The sequence below is a fragment of the Gorilla gorilla genome, chromosome 16, assembly GCF_029281585.2.
Source record: "Gorilla gorilla gorilla isolate KB3781 chromosome 16, NHGRI_mGorGor1-v2.1_pri, whole genome shotgun sequence".
Taxonomy (NCBI): Eukaryota; Metazoa; Chordata; class Mammalia; order Primates; family Hominidae; genus Gorilla; species Gorilla gorilla.
In genome coordinates, this window is record NC_073240.2 from 75,368,989 (window position 1) to 75,390,336 (window position 21,348).

General features: G+C 44.1%; 1 protein-coding gene across 10 annotated transcripts in view; it reads left to right on the top strand.

Moving 5' to 3' along the window:
• ARID3B (AT-rich interaction domain 3B) overlaps positions 1–21,348 on the top strand; it is a 138,341-nt gene that overhangs the window by 1,714 nt on the left and 115,279 nt on the right. For 4 of the 10 annotated variants that reach the window (XM_055363756.2, XM_055363755.2, XM_055363754.2 and 1 more), the window contains exons 2-3: positions 2,796–2,910; positions 15,867–15,954. In XM_055363756.2, the coding sequence (XP_055219731.1) occupies positions 15,879–15,954 (76 nt within the window). In that variant the 5' untranslated portion in view covers positions 2,796–2,910; positions 15,867–15,878. The remainder of the gene's footprint in view (positions 1–2,795; positions 2,911–15,866; positions 15,955–21,348) is intronic. The other 6 variants (XM_055363759.2, XM_055363760.2, XM_055363757.2 and 3 more) reach the window with 2 other exon arrangements.

A 21,348-nucleotide genomic window follows, 5' to 3' on the forward strand; every position in this document is an offset into this window, starting at 1 on the left:
TGACAATTGTTAACTTTGTTTTATGCTTCTAAAAGTATAATTTTACTGAATCTTAAATATGTATATTCAACAAAATTTAGATTACACTGCACATTTGTTTAGTAATCTACATATTTTACCTAGCTTGAATATTTCCCCTGTGCTCAAATATTCTTGAGACTTTTTACTTTGAAATAATTTCAAGTTTACAGTACAGTTGCAAAAATATTACAAAATAATGCCCTCATACCCTTAACCCAAAGTCCCCAGTTGTTAATAGTTTACATTTACCTCATCATTCTTTCTCTCTCACTCTCTCACTATGCATATTGTTCTTTTGTTTTTCCACCCAATCCGTTTAAGAGCCAATTACAGACATTACCCAAAGTATTTCTGTATTTCCTGAAAACAAGGATATATTCTATGTCACAGCCACAGTACAACCCAGCAAAATCAAGAAATTAATAAATACAATAATACCATGTAACTTATAATCTCATTCAGCTTTCATCAACCATTCCAGTTGGGTGGAGGCTGATCATCTCTCTGCCATTTTCATAAGTTATGTCATAGATTTTCACATCTGTCACATCATTCATTTCTCCAAAGAGCCTTAGTTCCTTTTAGTAAGGAATGGTATTTAGAAGCCAAGTCTGGATGCTAGGTGTGTTTATTGCTACTAAGATGTCATTATTTCCAGTCTATTTCAGTGGCTTGACCTAGCAAATAAATGAATATTGATATACACACCCATTCACCTATATTTCTATGAAATATATTTAAATATGTGTGCATATAGATGTGTATATGTATGTATGTATAGATCTATGTATATGTGAGCATATATATGTGCACACATATCAAAATATGTATGTATATATAAAATATGAGTTCACACCAATACCTCAAATTCCAATCCAATACCACATATTTTCCTCTAGTCTTCCTCTTCTCTATAATTTTACCTCCCTTCTGCAATAGTAGGAAACTTGATTCTCATTTTCCACAATATACTTGTATTTTCTCATGTTGACATTCATGGTACCTGATATGGTTTGGCTCTGTGTCCCCACCCAAATCTCATGTTGAATTGTAATCCTCAATGTTGGAGGAGGGGCCTGGTGGGAGGTCATGACGTTTGGATCATGGGGCAGACTTCCCGCTTGCTGTTCTCATGACAGTGAGTTCTCACGAGATCTGGTTGTTTAAAAATGTGTAGCACTTCCCCCTTTGCCCTCTCTCTCCTGCTCTGCCATGTGAAGATGTGCTTGCTTCCCCTTCACGTTCTGCCATGATTGTATGTTTCCTGTGGCTTCCCCAGCCATCCTTCCTGTATAGCCTGCAGAACTGTGAGTCAATTAAAGCACTTTTCTTTGTAAATCACCTGGTCTCAGGTGGTTCTTTATAGCAGTGCAAGAACAGACTAATACAGTACCATAACAATGGAGCCTCCTCTTCAACTTGATTCTTGAGTCCTTTTGACATAACCCTGGAGGTTTTTGATAGCTTCCTGCTATCTAGCATGACAAGAGTTCCTGGCTAATCTTGTATTTCCTGCCCTAGGCATAAAAATTAGCCATTTCTTCAAGAAATTCATATGGTTTTCTGTGGGAAATTGTATATTAAGACCACAATCTGGGCACTAGGGACGCTAATTGCTACTGAATTGTTTGTTACTTGTAAGCCACATTAGTGAATGGAGCTAGGGGGAGATCTATATCCATAGAGATATAAATAGAGAATATTTATACTGCTACTTCAAATTCAAGACTACAGAGGTTGGGTTTGGTTTTGGCTTTTGGTTTTATGGGTTGTTTTTTGTTTTGTTTTTTTGAGACAGGGTCTCCCTTTGTTGCCCAGGCTGGAGTGCAGAGGTGCAATCATGACTCACTGCTGCCTCAAACTCCCAGGCTCAAGCGATTCTCCCACCTCAGCCTGCCAAGTAGCTGGGACTACAGTTGTGCACCACCATGCCCAGCTAATTTGTGTATTTTCTGTGGAGGCAGGGTTTCACCATGTTGCCCAGGCCAGTCTTGAATTACTGGACTCAAGCAATCTGCCCACCTCAGCCTCCCAAAGTAAGACTACAGAATTTTAATTTAATATTTTCTATATTACATCTTTATTTCCTTTCTTCCACACTGAGAATACTAGTTCTCAAGAACATAAGGGACAACAGTATTTAAATATCTATTTTCATTTCCTTTATCCCATATCACATACCCAACTGTCTCAAAATAACAATACTAATGATACTATCACCACCAATATAATTATTGAGACGTTTAAAAAAATGTTTGCATATGCCCTTCTCATTCTATCCCCTCCACTCCTCTCCATTTTAACAGATGTGCTGTATATTATCTGAGCCTATACTCATTACTCTACCTTCCTCTTTTTAACTCTCTTAATACTACAAAGAATTCCATGTTTAGGCCAGGTGCGGCAGCGCACGCCTGTAATCCCAGCACTTTGGGAGGCCGAGACAGGCAGATCACCTGAGGTCAGGAGTTTGAGACCAGCCTGGCCAACATAGTGAAACCCTTCTCTACTAAAAATACAAAAATTAGTGGGGGTGTGCTGGCAGGCACTGTAATCCAGCTACTTGGGAGCTTGAGGCAGGAGAATTGCTTGAACCCAGGAAGTGGAGGTTGCAGTGAGCCAAGATCACACCATTGCACTCCAGCCTGGGCGACAAGGGTAAAACTCTATCTCAAAAATAAATAAATAAATAAAATCTGAATTCCATGTTTAATGCTTTCCACTGGTTTTTGTTGTTTTGTTGTTGTTTTGTTTTGTTTTGTTTTCTGACACAGAGTCTCACTGTACCACCCAGGCTGAAGTACATTGGTGCAATCTTGGCTCACTGCATCTCCACCCCAGGTTCAAGTGATTCTCCTGCCTCAGCCTCCCAAGCAGCTGGGATTACAGGTATGTAGCACAATGCCCGGCTAATTTTTGTATTTTTAGTAGAGACAGAGTTTCACCGTGTTGGCTAGGCTGGTCTCAAACTCCTGGCCTCAAGTGATTCACCCGCCTTGGCCTCCCAAAATGTTGGGATTACAAGCATGAGCCACTGTGCCCGGCCCACTGGTTTTTATTACTGAACCCATTCTTTAGTGGATTTCCTGGAAGGACTACAATATTCTCTGTGAATGATATTCCCTAAACTTTTGCATATTAATAGCAGTTTATTTGTGGCCTTTATCCTTGAAAATCAGTTTGCTAAATATAAAATTGTTGGCTCACATTTTCTTTCTTAAGATATTTCATTTTCATCTGATGACAGAAATCTAATTTTCTTTCCCTTACAAGTTACTTGCTCTTTTCACCAGGTTGCCCAAGTAGTTTTTACAATTTTTTGTTTAATTTCCAGTCATTTTACCTGACTACATCTTGGTGCTGTTTGTTTTAGGTCAGTAGTCTCAGTTATGTGGTATTCTCTTCCAAAATGTAATTTATATTTTTTTTATTTCAGTAAAGATTGATTTTTGAATTACAGGTTTTAGAATAGTTCCGTTCTCTTGCTTTGGTTTGGTTCTTAAGAGGACTCATGTTAGCCATATGTTGTATCTTTGTTGTTTCTCTTCAATATCTGCCACTTTTCTCAAATCTTTTCTCTTTCTTCATTTTTAAAAATATTTTTTAAATGTTCCTCCTTTCTACATTCTGCTTAAGGCATCATCTGTTGTATTTATTTCTTCTGTGTTCCTTTTACTTTAGTCTTCATTTTGTATTTATTTTTTATTTTTTATTTTTTAGACAGAATTTTGCTCTGTCGCCCAGGCTGAAGTGCAGTGGTGTGATCTCTGCTCACCACAACCTCCACCTCCCAGGTTCAAGCGATTCTCCTGCCTCAGCCTCCCAAGTAGGTGGGATTACAGGTGCCTGCCACCGTGCCCGGCTAATTTTTATATTTGTTAGTAGAGATGAGGTTTCACCATGTTGGCCAGGCTGGTCTCAAACTCCTGACCTCAGGTGATCCACCTGTCTCAGCCTCCCAAAGTGCTGGGATTACAGGCATGAGCCACTGTGCTTGGCCTATTTTTTTTCTTTTATTTATAAGTTTCTTTCCTGAGTTCTGTCACCTCATTTCTGAGTTCTCTAAGTTCTTTTTGATGTTGTGTTTTCATATATCATTTTCTTTCTTTTTTTTTTTTCTGAGATGGAGTCTCATTCTGTTGCCCAGGCTGGAGTGCAGTGGCACGATCTCAGCTTACTGCAACCTCTGCCTCCTGAGTTCAAGTGATTCTCCTGTCTCAGCCTCCCAAGTAGCTGGGATTACAGGCGGGCATCACCACACTCAGCTAATTTTTGAATTTTTACTAGAGATGGGGTTTCACCATGTTGACCAGGCTGGTATCAAACTCCTGGCCTCAAGTGATCCACCCATCTCAGCCTCCCAAAGTGCTGGGATTATAAACGTGAACCACTGCACCTGGCCATATCATTTTCTTAATACATTTCAGTTTATTTTGAAAATAGATGATTATAGTTTTTATCTGTTCTCTGTTCACATCTTATTGGTATGCTTTTATTATTTATAGAAATATAATTCTGCTGCTTATTCTCTTATCATAATTTTGTATGACATTTGGCTTATTTGTTTTCTGTTATTCATTTTTGTGTGAAATTACTTTTCCTATGCTTTTAAAAAGAGACATGGTTCAGGGTAGCATTTTGAACTTGAGAGAGCTTCCTCTATTGTTTTCATGTAGTGTTAAAAAATATGGCAGCTTGCTTTCTGAGATTCTTTAGCTCTATTAGCCTTCCTAATTTTTTTTTTTTTTTTTTTTTTTTTTGAGACAGAGTCTCACGCTTTCGCTAGGCTGGAGTGCAGTAGCAGGATCTCGGCTCATTGCAACCTCCACCCTCCCGGGTTCAAGTGATTCTCCTGCCTCAGCCTCCCGAGTAGCTGGGGCTACAGGCATGCACCACCACACCCAGATAATTTTTGTATTTTTAGTAGAAACGGGATTTCACCATGTTAGCCAGATGGTCTCCATCTCTTGACCTCGTGATCCGCCTGCCTTGGCCCCCCAAAGTGCTGGGATTACAAGCGTGAGCCACCGCGCCTGGCCATTAGCCTTCCTAATTTTTATCTGGATCTTCTCTTTTCTTCATCTTTATTTATGTCTGTCCTGATCAATTTTGATTCCATTTCTAGCAGTTTTTCCTCAGTATGAGACCCTGTTCTGGAGGGAAACCCTGGCACGCCGGCTTTAGGATTCATATAGGCTGAGCTGCTCTAGTCCTTTAAGACGTTAAAGCAGATCCCTTGCATTTAGTCACTATTGGAATGGGCAAAAAACCTCCCAGTTTCAGCTGTTGTTCGCAAATTAGTCAAGCTTTCTAATGAATGCCTGCTGGCTAGTTAGAGGAATTCCTATTCTCAGATCTGTTAGCTGTAGCGTTGCTTCCTTCTGCTTCTTTCTGCACAGCTGATGATGCCACGCAAGTCTTGCAGCTGTCGATAGTTTGTCCTCACCAGTTTGGATTTTGGAGTTAATGGGGATATATCATCACCTGATATTAGTCTGTTTAGGCTAATATAACAAAATACAGACTGTGTGGCTTAAACAACAGAAACTTATTTTCTCCCAGTTCTGGAGGCTGGAGAGTCCAAGATCAAAGTTCAGCAGTGTTCAATTTCTGGTGAGGGCTCTTTTCCTGGCTTGCACATGGCCACCTTCTTGCTCTGTCCTCATACAATCTTTCCTTGATGCCTGTAATGGAAGAAAGAGAGATCTTCCCCCTCTTATAAGGCCACCAGTCCTATTGGATTATGGCCCCACCATCATGACCTCATTTTTTTTTTTTTTTTTTTGGGACGGAGTCTTGCTTTGTTGCCCAGGCTGGAGTGCAGTGGTGCAAACTCGGCTCACTGCAAGCTCCACCTCCCGGGTTCACGCCATTCTCCTGCCTCAGCCTCCCGGGTAGCTGGGACTACAGGCACCCGCCATCACGCTCGGCTAAATTTTTTTTGTGTTTTTCGGTAGAGACGGGGTTTCACTCTGTTAGCTAGGATGGTCTCAATCTCCTGACCTCATGATCTGCCCACCTCGGCCTCCCAAAGTGCTGGGATTACAGGCATGAGCCACCGTGCCTGGCCAACCTCATTTAATCTTAATAACCTCCTACAAGCCCAATCTCCAAATCACATTTGAAGTTACACTGGGGGTTAAGCCTTCAATATATAAATTTGTGGTGGGTAGGGGGCAATTCAGTCCATAGCACCTAGGTTGTTTTTTTTTTCTCTTTTTTTGAGACAGAGGCTTGCTCTGTCACCCAGGCTGGAGTGTAGTGATGCAATCCCGGCTCACTGCAAACTCCACCTCCTGGGTTCAAGTGATTCTCCTGCCTCAGCCTCCCGAGTAGCTAGGACTACAGGCATGTGCCACCACACCTGACTAATTTTTGTATTTTTTGTAGAAACAAGGTTTCACCATGTTGGCAAGGCTGATCTCAAACTCCTGACCTCAAGTGGTCCACCTGCCTCGGGCCCCCAAAGTGCTGGGATTTCAGGCCATAGCACCTAGTTATTTTGTAAACACTGTCCATGGATTTTTTGTTTTGTCACCCAGTTGCTATGCTTTTAATTGTGGATCCAGAAAGATTAAAAAGCTTGGCCGGGTGGAGTGGCTTATGCCTGTAATCCCAGTACTTTGGGAGGCTGAGGCAGGAGGATCACTTGAGCCCAGAAGTTTGAGACCAACCCAGGCAATGCAGTGAGTTTCCATCTCTACAAAAAATTTAAAAATTAGCCAAGTATGGTGGCATGTGCCTGTAGTCCCAGCTGCTTGGGAGGCCGAGGTGAGAGGATTGGTTAAACCTGAGAGGTCAAGGCTGCAGTGGGCCATGATTGTGCCACTGCACTGCAGCCTGGGCAACAGAGCAAGACCCTGTTCTCAAGAGAAAAAACTATGTCACTTAATATGCTAAGTGAAATAAGCCAGTCACAAAGGACAAGTACTGTATGATTCCACTAATGTGAGGTACCTAGAGTAGTTAAAATCATAGAGACAGAAAGTAAAATGATTGTCGTCCAGGACTGGGGTTAAGAGGGAATGAGGAATTATTTTTTGTTCAGTGGAACAGAGTTTCAGTTTGGGAAGATGGAAAAAGTTCTGGAGATAGACGTGGTGATGGTTGCACAACAGTGTGAATGTGCTAAATATCACTGAATTGTACACTTAAAATGGCTACAATGGTCATTTTTGGTTATGTGTATTTTACTCTAATAAAAAAGGAAAAGTAGAAACACATACAACAGCACAACAGCAGTCCCCAACCTTTTTAGCACCAGGGACTAGTTTTATGGAAGATAATTTTTCCACAGACCAGGGTAGGGGGATGGTTTCAGGATGATTCAAGTGCCTCACATTTATTGTGCACTTGATTTCTATTATTATTACATTGTAATATAAAATGAAGTAATTATACAACTCACCATAATGTAGAGTCAGTGGGAGCCCTGAGCTGGTTTTCCTGCAAATAGATGGTCCCGTCTGGGGGTGATGAGAGACAATGACAGATCATCAGGCATTAGATTCTCATAAGGAGCAACCTAGATCCCTTGCATGTGCAGTTCACAGTAGGGTTTATGCTCCTGTAAGAACCTAATGCTGCCACTGATCTGACAGGAGGCAGAGCTCAGGCAGTAATACGAGTAATGGGGAGCAGCTGTAAATACAGATGACGCCTCGCTCACGCCGCTCACCTCCTGCTGTGCAGCCTGGTTCCTAAAAGGCTTCAACCCCAACCCTCTGGGGTTGAGGACCCCTGACATAGAAGACCCCAAAAAAGGACCCCATCAAAATTTGAATGATTCCACCCATCAATCACTGTGCTGGGATTCCACCAACCCTTCACTTGACTGGAGACTATTCAAAGAATAAAGACTATGAGTCCACTAAAATGATTGTGAAATATAAAGATAGGTCTTACCGCATCTGTAAGTCTTTTTCTTCTCCTGTAGCCTGAAATAAAAATAGACAAAGAGACTGGGCGCGGTGGCTCATGCCTGTAATCCTAGCACTTTGGGAGGCCAAGGCGGGCAGATCACGAGGTCAGGAGTTGCAGACCAGCCTGACCAACACGGTGAAACCGTTAGGTTAGGAAAGAACCTAACTTCTTGATTTTGTATTCTCTACTGAAAATAAAAAAATTAGCCAGGTGTGGTGGCACACACCTGTAATCCCAGCTACTCAGGAGGCTGAGGCAGGAGAATTGCTTGAACCTGGAAGGCGGAGGTTGCAGTGAGCTGAGATCATGCCACTGCACTCCAGCCTGGGTGACAGAGCAAGACTCCGTCTCAAAAAAAAAAAAAAAAAAAAAGGACAAAGAAGAAATGACTACCTTTACGGCCCAAGTTTTATTTCACAAATATTCAAGTGCCTATTATATGCAAGATATTATGTCAGGAGCTGAGGAAAATGTGAAAATGAAGCATATACAAGAAGCTCAGAATCCTGAAGGGGATATGTACATGCACAAGTTTTTCCATGAATAATTGTAATACAAGAGAAAATATGAAGTATGCCCTGTTCTGTTCCCCTAAGGTGCTCTGTGATCACAGCTCACTGCAGCCTCAACCTCCTGGGCTCAAATGATCCTTCCACCTCGGTCTCCCGAGTAGCTGGGACTACAGGCACATGTCATCACGCCTGGCTAATTTTTGTATTTTTAGTAGAGATGGGGTTTCACAATGTTGCCCAGGGTGGTTTTGAATTCCTGAGCTCAGGCAATCTGCCCACCTCGGCCTCCCAAAGTGCTAGGATTACAGGCGTGAGCCGCTGTGCCCGGCCTGATGCAAAGTTGTTTGTTGTTGTTGTTGTTGTTGTTGTTGTGGTTTGAGACAGGGTCTCACTTTGTCACCCAGGCTGGAGTGGAGTGACATGATTTCGGCTTACTGCAACCTCGACCTCCTATGTTCAAGCTATCCTCCTCCCTCAGCCCCACAGATGGTTGGGACTATAGGCGCACACTACCATGCTTGGCTAGTATTTGCATTTTTTGTGGAGACGGGGTGTCACCATGTTGCCCAGGCTGGTCTTGAACTTCTGAGCTCAAGTGATCCACCTGCCTCGGCTTCCCAAAATGCTAGGATTACAGGTGTGAGCCACTGTGCCAGGCCTCAAAGTTCTTTTTCATCTTTAGCATCTCTTGCTGTGAGCCTCATGACCTGCCTAGCTGCCCTTCTGATTTTATAGAAGAGTCTATGAAGCAGACTTGAATCTTACATGAACAGATACTTCACAAAAAAGGATATCTAAATGTTCATATGGAAATTTACTCATGTTCACTAGTCATAAGAAATATGCAAATTAAAACAAAAATGAGATACTACTACACACCCATCAGAATGACTACAATTAAAAAGATCAATAATACCAAGTGTTGGCAAGGATGTGAAGAAACTAGTACTCTCGTGGTTCTGGTAGGAGTGTAAATTAGTACAGCTACTTGAGACGTTTGGCAATATGCACTGAAGCTGAATTTACACTTATCCTATATCTCAGCAATTCTATTCCTAAGTATGTAGATAACAGAAATGCACACGTGCTCACAAAAGACATGTGCAAGAATATTCATTGCAGCACCATTCCTGATAGTGCTAAATGGGAAATAACACAAATATTCACCAATAGTAGAATGAATGAATACGTTGTGTTATATTGAAACTATGGTGCAGTATAAAGTAATGAGAGTTATGGAGCCACCCCTATTCACAATAACCTGGAAGAATCCCATTAATATAATGTTGAATGAAAGAAGCTAGACACAAAAGGCTATAGATGGGGTCAGGCACCATAGCTCACACCTGTAATCGTAACACTTTGGGAGGCCGAGGTGGGTGGATCGCTTGAGGTCAGGAGTTGGAGACCAGCCTGGCCAACATGGTGAAACCTCCTCTCTATTAAAAATACAAAAAAGTAGCCAGGCATGGTGGCGGGTGCCTATAATCCCAGCTAATCTGGTGGCTGAGGCAGGAGAATCACTGGAACCCAGGAGGCGGAGGTTGCAGTGAGCCGAGATCACGCCACTGCACTCCAGCCTGGGCAACAGAGTGAGACTCTGTCTCAAAAAACAAACAAACCAAACAAAACAACAAAACACATGGAAAGCCACATATAATCACAAGCCTGCCTGAAGAGCTAGAATCAGAGCACCACAATGGGAGAGGGGGTCAAGGGAGAATAGGAGTGTGCTTTCAAGACCCTCACAGTAAAGGTGGATCTGCCGCTAGAATTGCACAGGATGTGACTTTGGCCCAGGGCTCCCTCTCCCCCAGCAGTGTTCAGATGAGCATCACCAATGTCACCTCAGGGACTGTCCTGGATTCAGCCTCTCCAGTGGTAACTCATCCCCTTTCTTGTCTCTTACTTCAGCTATGCTGGAGGACATTTGTTGGTTGTCTTATCCATTTTCCCACATCACTCCCAGAGATCCCTGGTCTCTTTTCAACAGACCATACTTTCCCTTTGGGGATCAATCCATGTAGTTCCTGGGATGTGGCTTCACATAAGCCAAGCCATTCAGCACAGTCCATCCTCTGAGCCCAGTGATGGGTTCAGCATGTTAGCCACAAATGCTAGGATGCTGAAACTATATTTTTCACTGGGCATGAATGAGAAAGCACATAGCCATGGGGGCTTTCTGAGGACTGTAAGGGGAGCCAGCCTCAGAGTATTCTCACATGGACTAAGGCAGAAGGGAGGGCTGGAAAGAACCTAACTTCTTGATGATTTTGGTAAACTGCTGGATCAAGTAACAACAACCCCTCTGAACTTTTCAGTTTCTTAAGCCAAGAAATTACTTCTTGTGTATAAATCAGTTTGTAGTGGTCTGGCAGACCTAGTTGACTATGCAATATCTATTCTCCTTTATTTATTTATTTATTTATTTATTTATTTATCTTTGAGACAGGATTTTGCTCTGTCACCCAGGCTGGAGTGCAGTGGTGTAATCACAGCTCACTGCAGCCTTGACCTCCTGGGCTCAAGTCATCCTCCCACCCCAGCCTCTCAAGTAGCTGGAACCACAGGTGCACACCACCATGCCCAACTAATTTTTTTTTTTTAATTTTCTGTAGTAGGCGAGGGACAGTGGCTCATGCCTATAATCCCAGCACTTTGGGAGGCCAAGGCAGGAGGATCACTTGACCCCCAGGAGTTTGATCCCAGCCTGGGCAACATATCAAGACCCCATCTCTGTAATTAATTAATAAATATATGTTTTGTAGTGGTGGCATCTCACTATGTTGCCCAGGCTGGTCTCAACCTCCTGGGCTCAAGAGAGCCTCCTACATCAGCCTCCCAAAGTGCTGGAATGACAGATGTGAGTCACCACACTACCTGGCCTATTCTCTCCTTCTCACAGAACCCCCATTTTATTTAGAGTTTTTAGATATTTATCTCCCCACATTATTCCAGAGCTAAGGATGTCAATGTGGCCAGTAAGGTGCAAGTGAAAGTCACTGGGTGGTACTTTTGGAAAAGCAATTGATTACCTGATTCAAAAAGAAGAAGCAGCCAGTCTCAACTGGCACATGCATTCTGTCTTCCCCTACCCACTTCTTCCTACCTGCTAACCAGAAGAGTTACAGCCACCTTGTGATCATGAAGCCAAAAGACACACCCTAAGGATGGCTGAAGAAGATAAAAAGAGCCAGATTCCTTGAGCTGCTGCGAGAGTCCTGGACTGCCTATCCCAGTCTCCTCGTAACATAAAAAAAGTAAACCCCTTTCTTGTTAATCCTTTGCTTTGCTGGGTTTGTTAAGTGCAGCCAAGCGCATTCCTATCAAATAGAGAATTAGGTCCACTGAAGTGGGGTGCTACACATAATATCATCTGAAACGTGGACTTCGTTGAGTGGTAGAGACGGAGCTTTGGGCAGTGGGGGCACAGATACTGCAGACGGGAATGCTGACAACCCTGCTATGCTGTGGGAAAACATTTGGTCAATCTGCTATTTTATGGGAGACACCCCACATACCAGCCAAGTCTGTGGTGATAGGGTAAATGGCTAGAATAATTCAGAATGTTGGCACATGCTGGTGACTTCATTCCACTTTCGATGAATTCTTGAAGGAGACCAGTGAACTTGAGTTATCCAGGCTGAAGGAAAAAAGGAAGGCAGTGCTACTTCACTAAGTAGTACTTCTGCCTATGGCCTGCAAATGTACTTTGAAGGAGCATTTCATAATTTGGAGAATTGCAGGGCTGAAAAAGATAATTGCTCTGGGCCAGGCATAGTGGCTCATGCCTGTATTCCTAGCACTTTGGGAGGTTGAGGTGGGCAGGTCGCTTGAGCCCAGGAGTTTTGAGACCAACCTGGGCAACATAGCAAGACCGCGTCTCTACAAAACATACAAAAACTTAGCCTGGTGTGGTGGCATGTGCCTGTAGTCTTAACTACTTGGGAGGCTGAGGCAAGAAGATCACCTGAGCCTAGGAAGGTTGAGTCTGCAGTGAGCCGTGATCACACCACTGCACTCTAGCCGGGGCAACAGAGCCAAACAAGACCCTGTTTCAAAAAAAAAAAAAGATAATTGCTCTGTTCTCCATATAGGAGTAGTGGCTGCCAAGCAATATGGTAGAAGAAGGTAAGACTGGTTGGTATCTTGGGCCTTTCCTAAGCACCTTCCTCTAAGAATTCATTCAACAGAGGAAGTGGAGTCCACAAAGTGGTTTCTTCCCACTAGAATCTTTTGTTTCAAATTGTCTCAAGTCAATAATCATTAAGTTAAAGGCTAGAGGGACAGGCAGGACACAAAGGCCAGTAGCCAACAAAGGAAGGTTTTCAGGTCTAAAAGACTATGGCCATATAGGAGATTTGGCTATGGCGACTCAAACGTAGGATCAACCAGAGGCAAATACACTGAGAGCCTACAACAATTTTTAAGGAATCATATCACCAAAAATGAAAATTTAAAAACCTGGCCAGCAAAAGCATATAATTTTTCAATCCCAGGTTCCTGAACTCACAAACAGAAAGCATATTCTTCCCAAAGTTCACTTCAGATATGGTTAAGAGGATAATGAACAAGAAGCCGTCTCAAAAGAAGATGGAACTTGGACCACAGAGTACAATAGAGAAGGGAATTCCTCCTAGAGAATAGGTTGACTGAACAAGGAAATTACTCCCTGCCTGGAAGGGAGTCCTGGCCACTCCTGACTAGCAGGATCTGACATTTGTTATAGATCCAATATTTGCAATAGCTTTGACATGCTTAAAACAGAGAGATTCTCTCCTTTATTCACATTCTTCCTTGTCCTACATTGAAGTTTTATTCTGTTCCTTCTCCATTATTGTATATGAGACATGCTGGGGGAAGATAACTTGCCTTTTAGCTTACAGATTACTGGACTCTGAAGATTCACATCAAGACTAAATGGAGAAAGCTGTATATCAGCTGCAGATTCTGGGTTTTGAGATGGATGTAGGCTCTGGGTGAGACTTTGGCACTGTCTCCCTTAGAAAGGGAGTATATTCTGTGCATGTGAGGATGGATAGCCAAGGGTGGGCTACGGCAGTCACTGCTTTCCTTCTACCCAATGACTGGTCTCCTTTTCTTCTTGACTAGTACAACCCTGAATTTGATGGAGGAAGTAATGTGTATTTGTCCATTTTTCATGCTGCTGATAAAGACATACCTGAGACTGGGCAATTTACAAATGAAAGAGGTTTATTGGACTTATAATTCTACGTGGCTGGGGACACCTCACCAACATGGCAGAAGGTGAAAGGCATGTCTCACATGGCAGCAGACAAGAGAAGGGAATGAGAGCCAAGCGAAACAGGTTTCCCCTTATCAAACCATCAGATCTCGTGAGACTTACTCACTACCACAAGAACAGTATGGGGGAAACCACCCCCGTGATTCAATTATCCCCCAGTGGGTCCCTCCCACAACATGTGGGAATTTTGGGAGTACAATTCAAGATGAGATTTGGGTGGGGACACAGCCACACCATATCACAATGTGTCCAGCTAAAACATTACAATTCCCTGCCTCCCTTGCAACTGGGGATGACCTCGACCTCTCTGGCCAGCAAAACGCTGCCAAGGTTATCTGGAAAAGCTTCGTCTTCCAGTTGTAGGTGCTACTCCATCTCTCCTTTGCACCCCTTTGCCAGAACCAGATGGAAACTGGAATTTTCAGAAAAGACTGTTGAGCATCAGAAATGGTTAATATGTGCCTAACCTTGTTTAAACAAAGTGAGTGAAGTAAGGACAAATTTATAAATATGTGAAAAGACTACTTTTTCCTCTTAGTTTCTTTAAAATGCATGCAGCCGTTTAAAAATAAGTAGAAGCTTTCTTTTTTTATGCTCTGGAACATTTTAAGTAGCTGTGAAGGTTTGGTAAATTCTCCTGTGAATCCATCTGGGCCTTGTGACTTGTTAAAGAGCAATTCGTTAATTTGTTTAAATGTTCTGTGTTTACCAGGGTCAATTTGGGTAAGTAATATTTTTGTAGAAAATTATTTAATCTAGGTTTTCAAAGGCATTTGTCTAGGCTTGAGAAAAGTAGTATCTTAGGATTTGTAAATTGTCTTCTGTTTCAGTGGTTGTCCTCTTTGTCATTTCTTATCTTGCACACTGATGTCTTTTTCCTTTTCTTTTTTTAAAAAAAATTATGAATACATAATAGTCATACGTATTTATGGAACGCATGTGATATTTTCATAAAAGCATACAATATGTAATGTTCAAATCTGGGTAACTGGGATATCCTTCACCTCAAATACCATCTCTTTGTGTTGGGAACATATCCTTTTGTTCTTGATTAGGTTAGCTAGCAGTTCATCTACTTGACTGATTTGTTTTCTCTAAGAAACAGCAGTTCAGTTAATTTATGTTTTTTTATATTTTTTTCTTTTTGAAACAATCCATTTTTTATTCAAATAGAATAATATTTAACAATCAAGGTCATATGACTTAAAATCTTCTGAGCTGGGTTTAGGATTCAGATAGATAGTTTATTGTCAGTTGACATTAAAACAATGTTCTTGGCCAGGCACAGTGGCTCATGCCTGTAATTCCAGCACTTTGGGAGGCTGAGGCAGGTCAATCACCTGATGTCAGGAGTTCGAGACCAGCCTGGCCATCATAGCGAAACGCTGTCTCTACTAAAAATGCAAAAATTAGCTGGGCATGGTGGCGGGCATCTGTAATCCCAGCTACTTAGGAGGCTGAGGCAAGAGACTCGCTTGAACCCGGGAGGCAGAGGTTGCAGTGAGCTGAGATCGCACCACTGCACTCCAGCCTGCACAAGAGCAAAACTCCGTCTCGAAAAAAGAAAAAAAGAAAAAAATTATTTGCATCAAAGTTATACAAATAGGTTTTTTTTAGTTTTAAAATCAAATTTATGGCCAGACACAGTGGCTCACACCTGTAATCCCGGCACTTTGGGAGGTCGAGGTGGGTGGATCACCTGAGGTCAGGAGTTCAAGACCAGGCTGGCAACATGGTGAAACCTCGTCTATATTAAAAATACAAAAATTAGCTAGGCGTAGTGGCACACACCTGTAGTCCCAGCTCCTGAGGAGGCTGAGGCACAAGAATCACTTAAGCCCAGGCAGAGGAGGTTGCAGTAAGCTGAGATCATGATACTGCACTCCAGCCTGGGTGACAGAGTAAGACCCTTTCTCAAAAAAAAAAAAAAAAAAAAACAAAAAAACAAAAAAAAAAACTTTATTTAGGCCTAATTTCCATGCAATAAAATTATTTTAACTGTACAATATGATGACTTTTGACATATATACACAATAGTATAAGTACTACCACAATCAAGATTCAATTATAACTTATGCCTCTTTGTCAGCACTTTTCATCCCCAATTTCAGCAGCTGGTAACTTTAAGGTTTTGCCTTTTCCAGAATGTCACATAAATGGAATCATACTGTGTCCGGAATTGGTGGGTTCTTGGTCTCACTGACTTCAAGAATGACGCCGTGGACCCTCACGGTGAGTGTTACAGCTCTTAGGTGGCGCGTCTGGAGTTTGTTCCTTCTGATGTTCGGATGTGTTCAGAGTTTCTTCCTTTTGGTGGGTTCGTGGTCTCGCTGGCTCAGGAGTGAAGCTGCAGACCTTCGTGGTGAGTGTTACAGCTCTTAAGGCAGCACGTCGAGTTGTTCGTTCCTCCTGGTGGGCTCGTGGTCTTGCTGGCTTCAAGAGTGAAGCTGCAGATCTTCGCAGTGAGTGTTACAGCTTATAAAAGCAGCGTGGACCCAAAGAGTGAGCAGTAGCAAGATTTATTGCAAAGAGCGAAAGAACAAAGCTTCCACAGTGTGGAAGGGGACCCGAGCGGGTTGCCACTGCTAGCTCGGGCAGCCTGCTTTTATTCTCTTATCTGGCCCCACCCACATCCTGCTGATTGGTAGAGCCAAGTGATCTGTTTTGACACGGCGCTGATTGGTGCATTTACAATCCCTGAGCTAGACACAAAGGTTCTCTATGTCCCCATCAGATTAGTTAGACACAGAGTATCGACACAAAGGTTCTCCAAGGCCCCACCAGAGCAGCTAGATACAGAGTGTCGATTGGTGCACTCACAAACCCTAAGCTAGACATAAATGTTCTCCAAGGCCCCACCAGAGTAGCTAGGTACAGAGTGTCAACTGGTGCACTCACAAACCCTGAGCTAGACACAGGGTGCTGATTGGTGTGTTTACAAACCTTGAGCTAGATACAGAGTGCTGATTGGTGTATTTACAATCCCTGAGCTAGACGTAAAGGTTCTCCAAGGCCCCACCAGAGTAGCCAGATACAGAGTGTCGATTGGTGCATTCACAAACCCTGAGCTAGACACAGGGTGCTGATTGGAGTGTTTACAAACCTTGAGCTAGATAGAGAGTGCCGATTGGTGTGTTTACAATCACTGAGCTAGAGATAAAGGTTCTCCAAGGCCCCACCAGAGCAGCTAGATACGGAGTGTGGATTGGTGCACTCACAAACCCTGAGCTAGACACAGGGTGCTGATAGGTGTGTTTACAAACCTTGAGCTAGATACAGAGTGCCGATTGGTGTATTTACAATCCCTGAGCTAGACATAAAAGTCCTCCAAGGCCCCACCAGACTCAGAAGCTCAGCTGGCTTCACCCAGTGAATCTCACACCTGGGCTGCAGGTGGAGCTGCCTGCCAGTCCCAGTGCCATACGCCCGCACTCCTCAGCCCTTGGGTGCTGGATGGGACTGGGCGCCGTGGAGCAGGGGGCGGCGCTCATCGGGGAGGCTCGGGCTGCACAGGAACCCACGGAGTGGGTGGGAGGCTCAGGCATGGGGGGCTGCAGGTCCCAAGCCCTGCCCCGCGGGAAGGCAGCTAAGGCTCCGTGAGAAATCGAGCGCAGCGCCGGTGGGCTGGCACTGCTGGGGGACCCAGTACACCCTCCGCAGCTGCTGGCCCGGGTGCTAAGTCCCTCATTGCCCGGGGCCAGCAGGGCTGGCCGACTGCTCCGAGTGCGGGGCCGCCAAGCCCACACCCACCCGGAACTCCAGCTGGCCCGCAAGTGCCTCACGCAGCCCCGGTTCCTGCTCGCGCCTCTCCCTCCACACCTCCCTGCAAGCTGAGGGAGTGGGCTCCAGCCTTGGCCAGCCCAGAAAGGGGCTCCCACAGTGCAGTGGTGGGCTGAAGGGCTCCTCAAGTGCCGCCAAAGTGGGAGCCCAGGCAGAGGAGGTGCCGAGAGCAAGCGAGGGCTCTGAGGACTGCCAGCACGCTGTCACCTCTCAATACAGCATGTAGCCCTTTGAGTCTGTTTTCTCTCACTCAGCATAATGATTATGATATTTGTCCATGTTGATGTGGGCATCAATTTATAAAAACAATTTTAATGCAAACATTCAATAGGGCTTCTTTCCCATTTTCCCAAGATTTCATCTCTCTCTCTGCTATGGACACAGATGGCTTCACTCCATCCTGTATTCTCCGGACCATGATAGAATTCCAGACTCTTGGTAGTTTTTGCGTTCCAAGAAGTAGAGCCTAGAGTGGTGGCCTATAATTACAGTTACTCAGGAGGCTGAGGCAGGAGGATCCTTTGAGTCCAGCAGTTTGAGGCCAGCCTAGACACCACAGCAAGACCACCAATAAATAAATAAATAAATGGAACATGTTTCCCTGTCATGGTCATTTTCATCCATTCCTCTGGTAGAAGCATCAGATTCCTTCAAGCAAGGGTTTATGTTGGGGTCTCTCAATCTCTGCGTTAGCACAGGCATCCAGTCTTCCTATGGAGGGGGACGGGGAGGTGGAATGGAGAAACGAGAGAGGCGAATCAGAGACCTCACTGCCTTCTGCCCATTGGTGCTGCCCGTGGACGGCTGGCACAGGGGAGCACCCCATGCTTCTGCCTTCAATGGTGCGGAGAGGGGCAGAGGACAAGGAAACGCGGGAAACTAGGAGTGGGGCAGGCAGACATGCTTCAAAGGCTGGAGCCAAGGAGGGTGCAGGGAGAGTTGGGAGTTCCTGGACCAGGCAGGGGTCACCTCCTCACCACAGCCAGAATAGCTCTACAGTGCCCATGCCATCTCCAGCTCCAAACACCGTTTTTTCTGTTTCCTAATTCATTAATTTCTTTCTTTTTTTTGGAGATGGAGTCTCGCTCTGTTGCCCAGCCTGTAGTATAGTGGCACAATCTCAGCTCACTGCAACCTCTGCCTCCCAGGTTCAAGTGATTCTCCTGCCTCAGCCTCCTGAGTAGCTGGGATTACAGGTACGCGCCACCATGTGCCTGGCTAATTTTTGTATTTTTAGTAGAGACAGGGTTTCGCCATGTTGCCCGGGCTGGTCTCGAACTCCTGAGCTCAAAGTGATCACCTGCCTCAGCCTCTCAAAGTGCTGGGATTACAGGCGTGAGCCACTGCACCCGGCCCTCACTTATTAATTTCTATTTATGTCTATATTCATTCCTACCTTCTACTTTCTCTTGGTTTACTTTGCTTTTTTCCTTTTTAGTTGATGTTTACTTTTACTGATATGTGTATTTGATGTAATACATTTCCTGACAATGCTTTTGCAGTACCTCATAAATTCAGATAAGCTGTGTTTTCATTATTGTTATTTTATAAAATTCTGCAATTTTGGTTTGTATTACCCTGTTGACTCAAGAGTTGCTCAATCGAGTTCTTTAAAATTTCTAGGCTGGGCATGGTGGCTCACACCTGTAATCCCAGCACTTTGGGAGGCCAAGGAGGGCAGATCGCTTGAGGTCAGGAATTCGAGACCAGCCTGGCCAACATGGTGAAACCTCGTCTCTACTAAAAATACAAAAATTAGCTGGACGTGGTGGCAGGCACCTGTAATCCCAGCTACTTGGGAGGCTGAAGCACGAGAATTGCTTGAACTCGGGAGGCAGAGGTTGCAGTGAGCCGAGATCGCGCCACTGCACTCCATCCAGCCTGAGAGACAGAACGAGACTCCATCTCGGAAAAAAAAAAAAAAAATTCTAGTTCGAAAAGTCTTTTTGCTTTTAATTTTGTTAATTTGTCATTGTATTGCATTTTGTGATCAGAGAATGTTGTTTCTGCTATTGCTAGTTCACGAATGTTTCTTTCAGTTACTCAGTAGACAGTTCTCTGATCCACCAATTCTCAGGATAGGGTCCTCTCCTTCTGGGGCTAATTCTAGCCAATGCTATCTGTGTGCTGCCACCTCCAGGACCTGGCTGCACTCTGCTGTCTTCCACACAACCCTCCTGACTTCCCGTTCAGAAGTGAGCTCTAGACCTAGCTCTGCTGGTTTCAGATATTTATCTCCCCATTTATATGTAAATTGAAGTTTGAGGTATGCCCTGTCTCCTAGTGATGCTGTGAGGGATGGGGTGATTTATTTAAGTTGCTTTCATTGTCAATCTGTATGGTTTGTGAAGGACTGTGAAGGGATTTTAGGCATCTGCCATTATTCCACAAGAATCAGGAAGCTTTGTGCTTTCTTTTTATTGTATCTTTGCTGCTTTTTCTTCATTCCTGCCTCCCATTGGCTTAATCAAATTTTCTTTTTTGCCCTTCCCTTCCCATCCACATTGAAGTCATAGTTCCATTTCGGTTCTCTCAGTGGTATCCCTTAAAAGCACAACATCCACATTTAGCTTAGCAAACTCTAAAGTTAATCAGTATCACCACCTCCCTCCCAAACAGTATGAAGATCTTAGAATGCTCCAATTCCCAGCCAGGCATGGTGGCCCATGCCTGTAATCCCAGCCCATTGGGAGGCTGAGACAGGAGGACCTCTTGAGGCCAGGAGGACCCCTTGAGACCAGCCTGGGCAACATAGCAAGACCTTGTCTCTACAAAAAATAAAAATATTAGCTGGGTGTGGTGGTACGCATCTGTAATGTCAGCTACTCGGGAGGCTGAGGTGAGAGGATGGCTTGAGCCCAGGAATTCAAGGCTGCAGTGAGCTATGATAGTGTCACTACACCTCAGCCTGGAATCCTGTCTCTTACTAAAAAAAAAAAAAAAAGTGCTTTTTTTTTGGAGATGGAGTCTTGCTCTGTCGCCCAGGCTGGAGTGCAGTGGCATGATCTCGGCTCACTACAACCTCTGCCTCCCGGGTTCAAGCAATTCTCCTGCTTCAGCCTCCCAAGTAGCTGGGACTACAGGCATGTGCCACCATGCCTGGCTAATTTTTTTTTTTTTTTTTTTTTTTTTTTTGGTAGAGACAGGGTTTCACCATGTTGGCCAGGCTGGTCTCCAACTCCTGACCTCAGGTGATCCACCCACCTCAGCCTCTAAAAGTGCTAGGATTACAGGCGTGAGCCACTGCACCCGGCCAAAAAGAATGCTTTGACTCTCATCATCTCCCTCTCACCGTATTATTAATTCAACAAACATTTGTGAGTGCCTACCACATGCCAAGTTGATACAGTAATGAAGAAAAGAAGAGGAAAGGGAGGGAATGGGAGAGAATCTCTGTGCTAGTGGATTACATTTTGGTGGGAGAGATAAACAAGATGCAAAATTAAAATCTGTAGTGTGGGCCAGCAGTGGTGGCTCACGTTTGTAATCCTAGCACTTTGGGAGGGCAAGGCAGGTGGATCATCTGAGGTAAGGAGTTCAAGACCAGCCTGGTCAACATGGTGAAACCCTGTCTCTACTAAAAATACAAAAATTAGCTGGGTGTGTTGGTACATGCCTGTAATCCCAGCTACCCAGGAGGCTGTGGCAGGAGGATCACTTGAACCTGGGAGGCGGAGGTTGCAGTGAGCCAAGATCACGCCATTGCACTCCAGCCTGGGCGACAGAGCAAGGCTTTGTCTCAAAAAAAAAAAAAAAAAAAAATCTTTAGTATGTTGCACAGTGAAAAGTACTAAGGTGCAAAACACTAAAGCAGGGTAGGAGAATATGAAGTGATGTGGCCACGAG